Source organism: Hemicordylus capensis, chromosome 6, assembly GCF_027244095.1.
Source record: "Hemicordylus capensis ecotype Gifberg chromosome 6, rHemCap1.1.pri, whole genome shotgun sequence".
In the NCBI taxonomy this organism is placed as follows: domain Eukaryota; kingdom Metazoa; phylum Chordata; class Lepidosauria; order Squamata; family Cordylidae; genus Hemicordylus; species Hemicordylus capensis.
In genome coordinates, this window is record NC_069662.1 from 87588324 (window position 1) to 87600488 (window position 12165).

The 12165-nt window shown below is 46.2% G+C and overlaps 1 protein-coding gene across 1 annotated transcript in view; it reads right to left on the reverse strand.

The window, feature by feature from the left end:
• Positions 1-259: 259 nt before the first annotated feature.
• The window catches only part of CDK13 (cyclin dependent kinase 13), a 52008-nt gene continuing 40102 nt past the window's right edge, over positions 260-12165 (reverse strand). Inside the window, exons 12-14 of the mRNA XM_053264037.1 lie at positions 10816-11015; positions 3176-3751; positions 260-2088 (exon numbers count right to left, since the gene is read on the reverse strand). Coding sequence (XP_053120012.1) covers positions 1253-2088; positions 3176-3751; positions 10816-11015 — 1612 coding nt within the window. The 3' untranslated portion in view covers positions 260-1252. The remainder of the gene's footprint in view (positions 2089-3175; positions 3752-10815; positions 11016-12165) is intronic.

The following is a 12165-nucleotide window of genomic DNA, read 5'->3' on the forward strand; positions in this document are numbered from 1 at the left end:
CTTTTAGAATGAACATGAAATGGAATTATTCCAATATTCAAATTAAGTAGCAAGTTAGTGGAACAGTTTAATACACAGTTGGTTGGCACAGTCCCAGTTTCCAGAAATTTAAACTGCTTGTTATGCTTCTGTTTAATTAAATGTTGGTTTTGTAACTTTGATACGCTGCTTTCCACATAATTGCTGCAGAATGTAACCAATTCTCTAACACAAAACTAGCTGGTGTCTTAAAATGCTACTTTGTTTAATAAAACAACTATTTTGAATAAAACAGGACACTAAGTTTTATTTGGTAAAGGAATTCGAGTAAGAGCTCTTACAGAAAATTGAAGGAAACCTACCTTTCTTCATTACTGTCCATACATTCTTATTTTACCTCACTCCAGTTCACCAGGGCGAACAGTTGTAACTCAAGGAAAGAGAAATTCAAGTGTTTCTTAATTTGACTAATCTATAACGGCACACAAGAATTCATAAACATGCCATCTATCCCATTTGTCCATAAATTACTATCAATGTAGTGTAAATATTAAATCTTTGTATCAAACTACAAAGTACCTTCAAACAACTTTCTTAAATTTAATGAAATGTTCTTCAGACCTTAAGCTTACATTGTTAAGGCACTTACCATTCAAGTAAAACAGTTTTTATACAAACACTGGGAAGATGGACAGGATTCTTTAACTAGATGAATGGCTTTGAACGTAAATCAAATCAATGTCCAAATATATATAAAACTGTTGTATCAAGAGAGACTGTGTTTTATTGTCAATGAGCACAAAACACCTTCCACAGATAACACTGAAAGCAGTGCAAAGACTGACAGTGACTTTTTGACTAAAGGTAGTTTTGTAAAAAGAAATACCAAATAAATCAGTGCCCTGCTTTGATTGTTGTAAAATTTTTTACATAAAAGTTGGTCCAAACTTACAAAAAAGCACATGTGTGCATAGTTCAGATCTGACAGAGTGCCATAAAAAGCTGATGTCCCTAAATTTAGCATTGACTTAAAACTGCCAAAATATAAAATTTATAGCTAGAATTTGCAAAGATGTACAATTGATTAATCTGGTTTTTCAGAACAGCATGAATTGTAAGCAGTTTCCTATTGTATGCAAGACCCTTTTCCACATAAAAATAAAGCTGTCGAATTAACATTATTCAAGTCTGTTGGATTGCTGCTTTGAAATCACAGCTACAAAGTCTTTCCAGGTAAAAATGATGTGCCTGAGGGAAAACATGAAATAGATGCTCAATATGGCAATCCTCTGCCTCGTCCTCTGACTGTTGATGTGCTAATATGTCCCCGGTATCCTTGTGAGTATCCAGGTCCTTGGGCAGGAGAAGTCCAAGTTTGCCCGTGCATATGACCAACACTACCAGGGGGGTCTGGTAAATTACTTCCATAGCTATAGTTCTGCATTTTTGTGGACAGAGTGTGAGTACTTTCAGATCCTGTGGAAGTGTCACCACTGTTGCCCAGAACAGTGATAGGACCATGGCTATATTCAAATCTATGGTCCTTGTCACCACTAAATAGCAGGGGACCAGTGTTGAGGTAAATGTCTCCATAACCAGTTACTGAGCTATGAAATGGTTCTGAAAAGGCAGGAGGTGGAGGGGCACCACTAGAGTGAGATGAAGCAGTATTGTAGTTCTCCAAGGGTTGAACCTCTGAGTTCCCAATGAAGTTGCCCCTTTCGAGTGTCCCAGAGGATCCACTTCCTATTCCATCACTGCTGCTGTAGTGGGCAGAAGAAAATGCAGAAGATCCAAAACCATCGTCGTAGTCCGGGCCTGTTACAAAGGAGTCTCTGGACTGGAAATCTACACTGGATGTTGCTGGTTGCTCAGTTGTTGTTTGGGCCTGATGATGAGCAAGCAGCTGTAGAAGAGCTGCTTTCACTCCAGCATGAGGATCCATCCCTGAAGACAAGTGTTGGTTCACTGTCCGATAATCAAGGTCTTCTTCAGTGACAGGCGGTGGTTCTGGTGGCTCAGGGGGCCGTTGATCTGGGGGCAAGATGCGAGGTCGTTCTTCTGGAGTTTGAGGCCTCAGCTCAGGCTGTCTGGTCAAGTCATCTTGTCCTAAATGAATTTAAAAGTGTCTTGGAATGAGATCTGTAAGCAAGCACTAGTAATCGAAATACCAAACTGAGAATAGTAGTTGCAAATGCCAAAATTTGATCAGATATACTGTTTGAAAAATGTGCCACATGAACCGCCTCAAGCTGTTGTAGAAACAAAGGTTATACCCCAAAAATACATTCAGTGAGTGAAAATAGGGCATACTCTCACAAGTACTCACTCTACTTTACTGTACTCTTAAGCTAGCATATGCACACCTTGCTATTCATACAGCACACAAAAGGTCTGCTTAACTGCAAGCCAAAGGGTACTTTGAACTTTTTAAAGAGCAGTGACTCCTGCTGTAGGACAAGGTATTTTTCAGAGTGAGAGGAGTCTCGAAAGCCATTTGAGATGGGGCGGGGGTGGTGGTGGGTTGTCTGCAATTTAAAGTCAAACACTCCAATGGCAGAGAAGTTCTAAAGTAGCTCTCTGGATCCCAGCTAAACTTTGTAAAGGTCACACAACTGAGTCCCAATTTTGTGCTGCTATACTAACAATTTAAACTGCCAGCCAATCTCTATTGTGGGATTTGGCACTACAGGTGGCCCTCGTCACCTGGGCTTTCACGTATCCACAGCTGGGTCATAGGGACCCAGTTTCTTTATTTGTGGGAGGAAAATAGGGCCATTTGCACCTATCCATGATTTCTGAGTGGCCGGAAATGACATCTGATGTCATTTCCTGCTGCCATTTTGTAGTGCTGAGCCATTTTATGAACATTTTCTGCAAAAGAATTGCTCAAAAAAGAACAAAAATCAGAGGATTTGCAAGTTTAGGGGGCATTGCTGGAGAGCAAGGTACTATGCTTATTTCTGCTCCCCGCTGCTTTTTCTTGTAATTTTGAGCACACTTCAGTGTGCTTAGGAACCTAACCACCCAATCCCCATAGCATTACAGCCTCTTTACTTGTGGCTTCATTATCTGCCGAAATAGGCAGAAGTGGAACCCCTGCAAATAAAGAAAGAAGAGCGGGAAAACATTTGCAAGCCATCCATATTCCTCCTGTTCCCAAATAAAGCTTTCCCAGTGCCAGAGGCGACCATACCTGCACATGTGTACAATGATTTGATAAGATGGGGGTAAATAGATGCTGGAGATTCTGCATCTTCCCAGTTGCCAGATGCAGGCGTACTTGGCTCTGGAGGCTGCCTTGGATGTGATGGCATTTCGTTTCCTGATCCATTCTCCTTCTCTTCTAATACACTTTCTTTTTGCTTCACTTGCTGAGTCTTTAATAACTGAGATAGGAGAACAGCAAACGTACTCTGCACAGCTGCTTGGGTAACCTCCGTGTCAACTTTTGTTTGGGTCAACTGTGTGGGCTGTGCAGGAGGCTGAGGGGCTGCAGTTTGTTTTAAGGGCTCTTGGTCTGGTGAAGGAGGCAGCGGTGCTGGTTGGGGTGGCGGTAGCTGCTGCTGCTGCTGCTCAGACTGTTTTTCCCCAGCTTCCAAAATGCCAGCAGGAAGGCTTATTTTATTCAGCTGTTGTTCAGTCTCAGGATTCACCTTAATGTTCAGCACTTGAGCAAACTGTGCCATGTTAACACAGGTTTTAGACTGCAACAGATTTAGGAGAATGGCTACTTCATTTTGATTCAGCGGATGTCCACTGCCTCCTTTCACTGTAGATTTAAAAAGGGGAGAAAAGTGTTTAGTATACTCTCATTTAAGATCCAAAGCAAATCTGACCACGTTTGCCTTGACCAATACATGTAGGCTTCTGGCAATAACAGAGGAACAGCATACTTTTGAAAATTACACTAGGAAATGAGTATTTGTAGAAAGGTGCATGCATACCCCTGCTAACTGAGCAAAGAGACACCTGTTAAAGTGGTGATTCCCTTATATTTAGCTCAGGGAGAGCAACTGGCTCCAACCAACCCCAGCACAGCACTCCTCCAGTGGCTGTCGCTGGTGTTTACTTTATGTTTCTTTTTAGATTGTGAGCCCTTTGGGGACAGGGCTCACAATCTATTATCTTATTGATGTGGTGTTTGTTTTTCTATGGAAACTGCTTGGAGAACTTTGGTTGAAGAGTAGTATATAAATATCCATCGTAGTAGTACACAGATTGAAAAGAAGCATCATGTTTGAATAATTCTATTTCCATATCGCTTTCCACACTATTTAGAAATATTGGCTGGGATAACTGCCTGCAAAAGCACACATTCCTATTTAGCATTCCTTTTAAGGAAAACTGAAGAGCCCTACTTAGATCTTCAACAAAACAAAACAGGATGACAGCACTGAAAGCAGGTCAGAGGTCCCGCCCGGGCACATCACACACCCCGCCCGCCACGCCACTCGTGGTTACACTGGCATTCCTCTGAAGAGGCAAACACCCTAGCTGTGTTGGTGGGTCGAGATGTACCCAAACGGGCTCCGTCAACAGTGGGTGGGGCAGTGAGCCATTCCTTTAAAAACCAGGCAAGCAGGTCCTTACCTGCTCCTCCGCCACCCTGCCCCTTTTCTGGGCGTGGCTCTCACTTTCCAAAACGCCGTACATGGATGCAGCACCGCTTTGAGCAACCTGCACACGGTGTTGCCACAAACATGGTTGCCACACATGCGCACCTGCTGACCAAACACATGGCCACTGCGCATGCATGACAACCATATGCGTGCTGGCTGCTAGAAGCAGCACTGCAGCCATACACGGCCTTTTGGGAAAGTGAGCGCTGCGCCCGGAAAAGCAGTGGGGCAGCGGAGGAGCAGGTAAGGACCAGCTTTTTAAATGCACTGATTACATTGAACCCACCGAGCTGGTTCGGATGCAGACGCCCGAGCTGGTTCGGCACTTCCCTAAGGACACATCCCAAATGGTGGGTGCTTCTGCGATTGGCAGCATGGATCTCCTCAGGCTGCCAAGCACAGGAATACCGGTGCAGCGACCATGTACAGCCCTTTTTGAAAAACATCTGAATCGGGTTAAAAAGATACAACTTTCTGCCACTGAAAAGGACGAGTTCTGCAATGCTTCCCTGGCTAGAAGAAAAGCAGGAAAGAGTACTTGGAATTACTGGCACCGTTTCACAATAAAGCTGTTTAAACATGGGATACTTTCAAGCTATTTGGAAATGCTCAGTGTCAAGAATCATGAATAGATAACGAACTATTTCAAATCTAGAATCAAGGTGAAAGCTGGGGGGACTTTGCACTCAAGGCGGGAAGATGGGTTGTGCAAATCTGGAGGCGAGTTATGCCAATCTCTCTTTAGTGGTGCTGTAGCAACATGACCGGCAAGACTGGATTGGGGGAGGGAGCAGAACAGCAATTATTCACTTTAGCAAAGAATGGTGTGTGGCAATGACTAAGGCTGTTCTCACAAGCAACCTAACTCAAGCTACGGCAGCCCAGGCTGGATTAGGTTGCTCGTGTGAAGCACCAGGATCCACACGGAGCCTGGCACTGCCCGCCCGCCTAACCCCACTTCAAAGCCCGGCCTTTAGCTGAGGTGACGGGTGCAAGCCTGCCCTCAACCCAGCGCCAGGATTTTGTTTGTGCTCAGGCTGCTTGCCTAGACCACCCATCTCACGGGGTATCCCCCAATGCACGCCACGTCACGCGGTGCACTGAGGGATACCCGGAGGCTGGAACAACAAGTACCATCCTTGAACAATCCGTGTTGCACGGAGCAGCGTGGATTGGCTGGGCACATGGCAGTGCATCAAAGACTCGGCAAAGGATCATCTGGGGGGAAGGCAGGGGAAATCCCATCCCCCCCCCACCGCAGGGTCACGTGAAGGGTCTCATTGAGTGACATTTGGGGGGGGCGAGAGAGAGAGAGAGAGAGAGAGACTGACTCTGTAGGTCCTTCTGGATCTCTCAGCAGCTTTCAGTACCATCGACCATGATGTCCTTCTGCATCACCTGAAGGGATTAGGAGTGGAAGGCACTTCTTTGCGGGTTCCATTCCTATCTGCCAGGTGGTATCATTTGGAAACTGTTGCTCCTCAAAATGGAAGCTACTGTATGGAGTCCCCTCAGGGTTCCATTGTGTCTCCAATGCTTTTTAATATTGACACAAAAATGCTAGAAGACATCATCACACCCAAGAAGATTGTCAGAGAGGCCTTTGCTCCATGTGCCGGTATTGAGAGAGGCTAAATTGCTGTGCACACAGGACAGGGTCTTCTCTGTTGTTGGCCCCAGGCTCTGGAATGCTCTCCCAGTAAATGCCCGCTCTGTGACAACTGTGGCTTCTTTTAAAAAACTAAATACATTTTTATTTGTTCAGGCACTTAGGGCCTGCCAGGGACTCTCAGCTTTCCAGGTTCTGCTTGTCTTTTTTATGGTTGGGTTTTTTGGTTTTCACCGATGATTTTAAGGTTTTAAATGTCCTTTTTATAGAGCTTCATTGTATTTTAACTTTTGTAAACCGCCCTGGGGTGTTTTATGAAAGGCGGTATAAAAACTGAATCCTTCCATCCATCCATCACAAGGTGTGGATCGTGACAGAAGACTTGGTTGGAGCTGGGAGTTGCAGTGCCAGAGCTCCCCGAAGAGCCTGCCTACAGTTGGGCAGGGGCTTCAGCCTAAACAACTTGAAACTAAACCTGAACGAGACAGAGGTGCTCATCGTGGGAGTCCTAGCTGCAGAGATGGGAAAGAGCTGCCTATCCTGGATGGGGTTACACTTGCCCAGAAGGCAGCAGCAGCTTGTCCTAACAAGCCCGGGGAGCCCAACGAGGTGCAGCTGCCTCAAGTTCCTGGCAGCACCTCTCTCCCGCATCCCAGCTTGATGTTAACGAAAGCTGCGCAACCGGTGCAGTCAATCCACTATTAACCAGCCAGTGCAGCTCTAGGAACATAGGAAACTGCCATATAGGAAACATAGGAAACTGAAGAGCCCCTGGTGGCGCAGTGGTAAAACTGCCGCCCTGTAACCAGAAGGTTACAAGTTCAATCCTGACCAGGGGCTCAAGGTTGACTCATCCTTCCATCCTTCCGAGGTCGGTAAAATGAGTACCCAGAATGTTGGGGGCAATATGCTAAATCATTGTAAACCGCTTAGAGAGCTCCGGCTATAGAGCGGTATAGAAATGTAAGTGCTATTGCTATATACTGAGTCAGACCATTGGTCCATCTAGCTCAGTATTGTCTTCACAGACTGGCAGCAGCTTCTCCAAGGTTGCAGGCAGGAATCTCTCTCAGCCCTATCTTGGAGAAGCCAGGGAGGGAACTTGAAAGCTTCTGCTCTTCCCAGAGTGGCTCCATCTCCTGAGGGGAATATCTTGCAGTGTTCACACTCCTAGTCTCCCATTCAGATGCAACCAGGGCAGACCCTGCTTAGCTAAGGGGACAAGTCATGCTTGCTACCACAAGACCAGCTCTCCTCTCCTAACACTCCTCTACCTGACACACGGCCAGCCTACAGGCAGGCAGCACAACTCTCATTAGTGCCGGGGCAGGATGGGAGAAGCAGGCACAACCAGGGCTGCTAGGAACCAGAGGCAGCTCGAGCTGGTATGGTGCCCCCCCCCCCCCCCGCTAACTTGTTAGGATGCGCCACTACTGTCAGAAGGAAGAAGGTACACCATTTGGGAATACTCTTGGATCCAAGCCTCTTCCTGGTTTCACAGATTGGCTTACAGTATCCAAGTACAGTAGCATGACTACCCAAAGATCAGCTTCTGCTGAGGCACCAACTGCGCCCAGTCCTGGAAAAGAATGGCTTCGAAACAATGGTGCACATACTGGCAACCTCCAGGCTTGACTACTGCCGTGTGCTCTGCGTGGGGCTGTCTTTGCATGTTGTGTGGAAGCTCCAGCTGGTGCAAAATGCAGCAGGTGAAAACTTATTTATTCATTCATTCAATTTCTATACCGCCTTTCCATGGCTCAGGGCAGTTTACATAGAGATAGTAAATAAATAAGATGGATCCCTGTCCCGCAAAGGGCTCACAATCTAAAAAGAAACATAAGATAGACACCAGCAACAGTCACTGAAGGGATGCTGTGCTGGGTTTGAATAGGACCAGTCACTCTCCCCCTGCTAAATAAAGAGAATCACCACGTTAAAAGGTGCCTCTTTGCCAAGTTAGCAGGGATAAACTGTAAACAGATTTATCTGAGCCCAACACGTGTCAGCCAAAGCCTTCTTCAGGGGCAAAATATCATCCAATGTAATCCTGTTACAAAAACACTTCTTCAAAACAATACAAATCTTAAGAGTTGCCCAAGCTAATGAAGCACATTTGCTGAGGAAGATATCGGCAAATGTGCTTCATTAGTGTTGGCTACTCTAAAGGACGCTTCGGCTGACATGCGTTGGACTAAAATAAACCTGTTTACAGCACCATAGGACTTTTACCTCTTCATTTTCAGCTATATTTGGTGCTTCTCGTTTTTCTTTATCCATTGCAAAATGCAGCAGCCATGATTTGTCTCTGGGGTAACTAAGAGAGATCGTGTTATCCTTGTGCTGAAAGCACTGCCCTGGCTTCCAGTACGCTTCCAGGCAAAATACAAAGTGCTGGTGATTACTTCTAATGCCCTAAATGACTTGGGTTCCGGCTACTTAAGAGAGCACTTTCGACATGATCCTCACTGGCTGCTCAGGTCATCTGGAGGTCTGCCTGCAGCTGTGTACAGCTCAACTGGCAACAACTAGGGGTAGCATCTTCCAGAGCCAGAGCCATCTTCCAGAATGCATTCCCAGCCAACACACAAGGCTCAACCTCTCTGCAGGCCTTTGAGAGATCCAAGGAAGCATCTCTTTAGCCAGGCATTTTGAATCTGATGGCTCTTGTAATGCTTTTTAATTGTTTCAGCTGTTTTAACTGGTTGCTGTAGTGTGGGTATTTATTTTGTAAACTGCCTAGAGAAACATTTATTGGGTAATACAGAAATGCAATACAATAAAATTCTCAAAAAGGCTTTTGGTTTTGCAAGTCCTTGTCACAATATAGTTAAGAAAAAGGGCACACACTGTAGCTTCTCGTTGTTCAGATTCATAGCCAGGAGAAGAAAGAATGGCCAAAATACAAAGGGTTAACTGCTAGCAGTAGCTTAGAACCATTCTAAACTATCAGTGGTATTTAAATAGGGGGGCCTTATTATCCATGGGGGTTCTGTTCCTGCAAATTGCCGCGGGTAATGAAACTGCGGATAATGAGTCATTCAGGTCTATGGGATTGCAGGGATTAGGTTCCCAGACTTCAAATAATTGCTGGAATATCACCTTAAGAATGCAAAAATGGGCTAAATTAAGTGCCCTACCATGCTCCACAGGACTCCTGGCATCCAACAATGCCCTGAAAAAGTCCCAAATGGGGGGGATCACAGATCCCACCCCCCTTTTTCTGAAGAAATGAGCCACAAAATAGTTCCTGCAGACAACATTCCTGCACACTTCTAGGAACTACAGGTATGGGGTTTTTAGCCCTTTTATATCCACCAATAATGAGGTATTGTGCCTTTTTGTAGACCGCGATTAACTGAACCACGTATGGCGAGGTCTACCTGTATACCTACCTTTTCAAGTGAACTCCCCAAAGTGGTTTAATTAAACCAGTACACATCTATAAACACCTATACAACAAGCAGGAAAAAGACTTGGATCTTTACATGTTGCATTCTTAAATGGGGTCATCTGACAGTCTCGGCCTCTGCTCCCCTCAGAGCAAGATGGCCCTTAGGTAGCCCTAGGATGGCCACTGGGCAAGGGGGGCCACCTCAGCTGGTCTCTGGCAGCTCTTCAGACGTGTGTGTGTGTGTGTGTCCGTCCTCCCCTCAGGACAAGGATGGTCCAGGTAGCTCTTTGCTGACTATAATTTACACTCCAATTCAGATCAGTGGGGAGGGAACTGTAAAGCAAACTTTGCAGAGGCTCATATATAGTGGAGCAGGAATTAAAAATAAATTAAGAGCACGATCTGCATGGTTATCAACACTGCACTTGGTTTGAGAAAGCCAAAAGCAAAAGTCCACCTGAAGTCAATGGTAGGGATGTGCACAGAGGCGCAGTCCGGCACTGGGGGGTGTCTGGCTTTAAGGGCGGGGGGTAGCACTTACCCCTCCCGCCGCTTTCCCCCCTCCGGCGCTCCACTTTGGTGGAAAGTTTTTGGGGCAGCAGAGTTCCTCCCTGCCGCCCCTGCCCCCATCGTTGTCTGGAAAAAGGGGAAGTTGCCGCCACGCATGCGCCCGTCACGGCGCACGCATGCTTGTCGCCAGCGCTGCACGTGCCGCACACATCACACTGTGTGAGACATCACACACACAACATGTGACGTGTGTGGCGCGCGTGGCGACAGGCACATGCGCGCCACGACGAGCGCATGTGTGGCGGCAACCTCCCCTTTTTCCGGACAACGATGGGGGCAGGGGCGGCAGGGAGGAACTCTGCCGCCCCAAAAATTTTGCACCAAAGTGGAGCACCGGAGGGGGGAAAGTGGCGGGAGGGGTAAGTCCTACCCCCTGCCTTTAAAGCTAGACACACACACATACCTGCTGAACTGGCCCAATTCCGAACCAGTTCAGAGGCCTCTTACAGGGCCCCAGACCAGTTCCATGCACACTCCTAGTCAATGGGACATTTCCACATGATGCAATGCGACTAAACAGACAGTATTTGATCACCTCAGAAAAACAAATTACAGAACTCCAAATAAATGAAGTTCTGTCCTCCTAGAGATATATTTGGCAAACCTGTACACAATCAAGAGAAAAATGAAATGTTACTGACCAAGTGCTATGTTAGAATTGCCTTGCATTTTCATCTGCGAAGAGGTCTGCAGGCCCTGAGGGGTGTTGGCTCTGCTGTCATCCATGCCCAAGGACAGATCCTTCCTGGGAATTTTAGCTGCATCGTCAGTCATGCCCATCTGCTTCTGCCTTCTGCGCTTCTTACTCCATAACTCATGGCAATCTTGCCATAACGGAAGGCTAGAAAGAAAGCATTGATCACTTCAAGTTGCAAGACCTTAAGACAGAACTAAAGCATCAGAGTGTTCTTGAGCCTACAGCATGGGCTTCCAATGACCTCCCCTTCTATGAAAGGTAACAAATACAGTCGTCCCTCGCCAACCGCAAGGGTTCTATTCCTGGAAACCCTCATGGCTGGCGAATTCATGGTAGGGGAGACATTGAGAGTAATGGGAAACCAGGCGTTAGGGGAATCGTGATCGCGAATGTACCTTCAAATGAAGGAAAAAACAGAAAAACCACCCCTGCTCCCCCCAAATGATCCCGACCCCCTGAAATGATCTCTCAAATCACCCTGACCTCTGGAAGTGACTCCCTGACCCTAGAAATGACCACCCAAACCACCCAAATTTTGGGGGAAAGGGGGCACCAAACCACGGATACTCAAGTCATGGTTAGCAAGGGTGGTGGCAGTTTCCCCAATTGCGGATACTCAAATCTGTGATTAGGAAACCCACGATAGGACGACGCCTGTATAGCTTGGGACACTGCTGCCACTAAGGAACTCGGAGCAACTAATGTAGTAACTCCACCTTTCTAAAGGGCTACCATTATGGTATACTGGGGGCAAATCCAGCTGCCCTGTGATCTTTATGTACTCATTAAAGAGTTCAAAGGTTCTGCTAATCCCCATTCCATGATGTCACCAAATCTTCTGGTAAATACATTAGAGCAGGGCTACACAGCTTCAGCCCTCCAACTGTTTTTGGACTACAACTACAACCAGTCACAGTGGCCAATAGTCAGGTCAGGGATGATGGTAGTCCAACATCTACAGGAGGGCCAAAGTTGTGCTGTCCTCTGTTACAGACTCCATCAGATAACCTTGATTAAATAAAGATGCACATTAACTTTTCCCACTTCTCTATCCCACAGAGGAGCAATATGTTTCAAAAAGGCACTATTTCCATGTCACAATTCAGTATAAGCACTTCATTTGGTTTCTAAAGCAATCGGTGACAAGAAGTACACCCAGAAGAAACGTTTGTGGGACTGAAGTCACATTACACGTGGTACCAACAAGCCATTTTGTATGTCAGATGTACTTGACAAAACTGGACTAAATTTGGCCCAAATTGGTTCACAAGTTAGCCCTCTTATGCCTCAAATG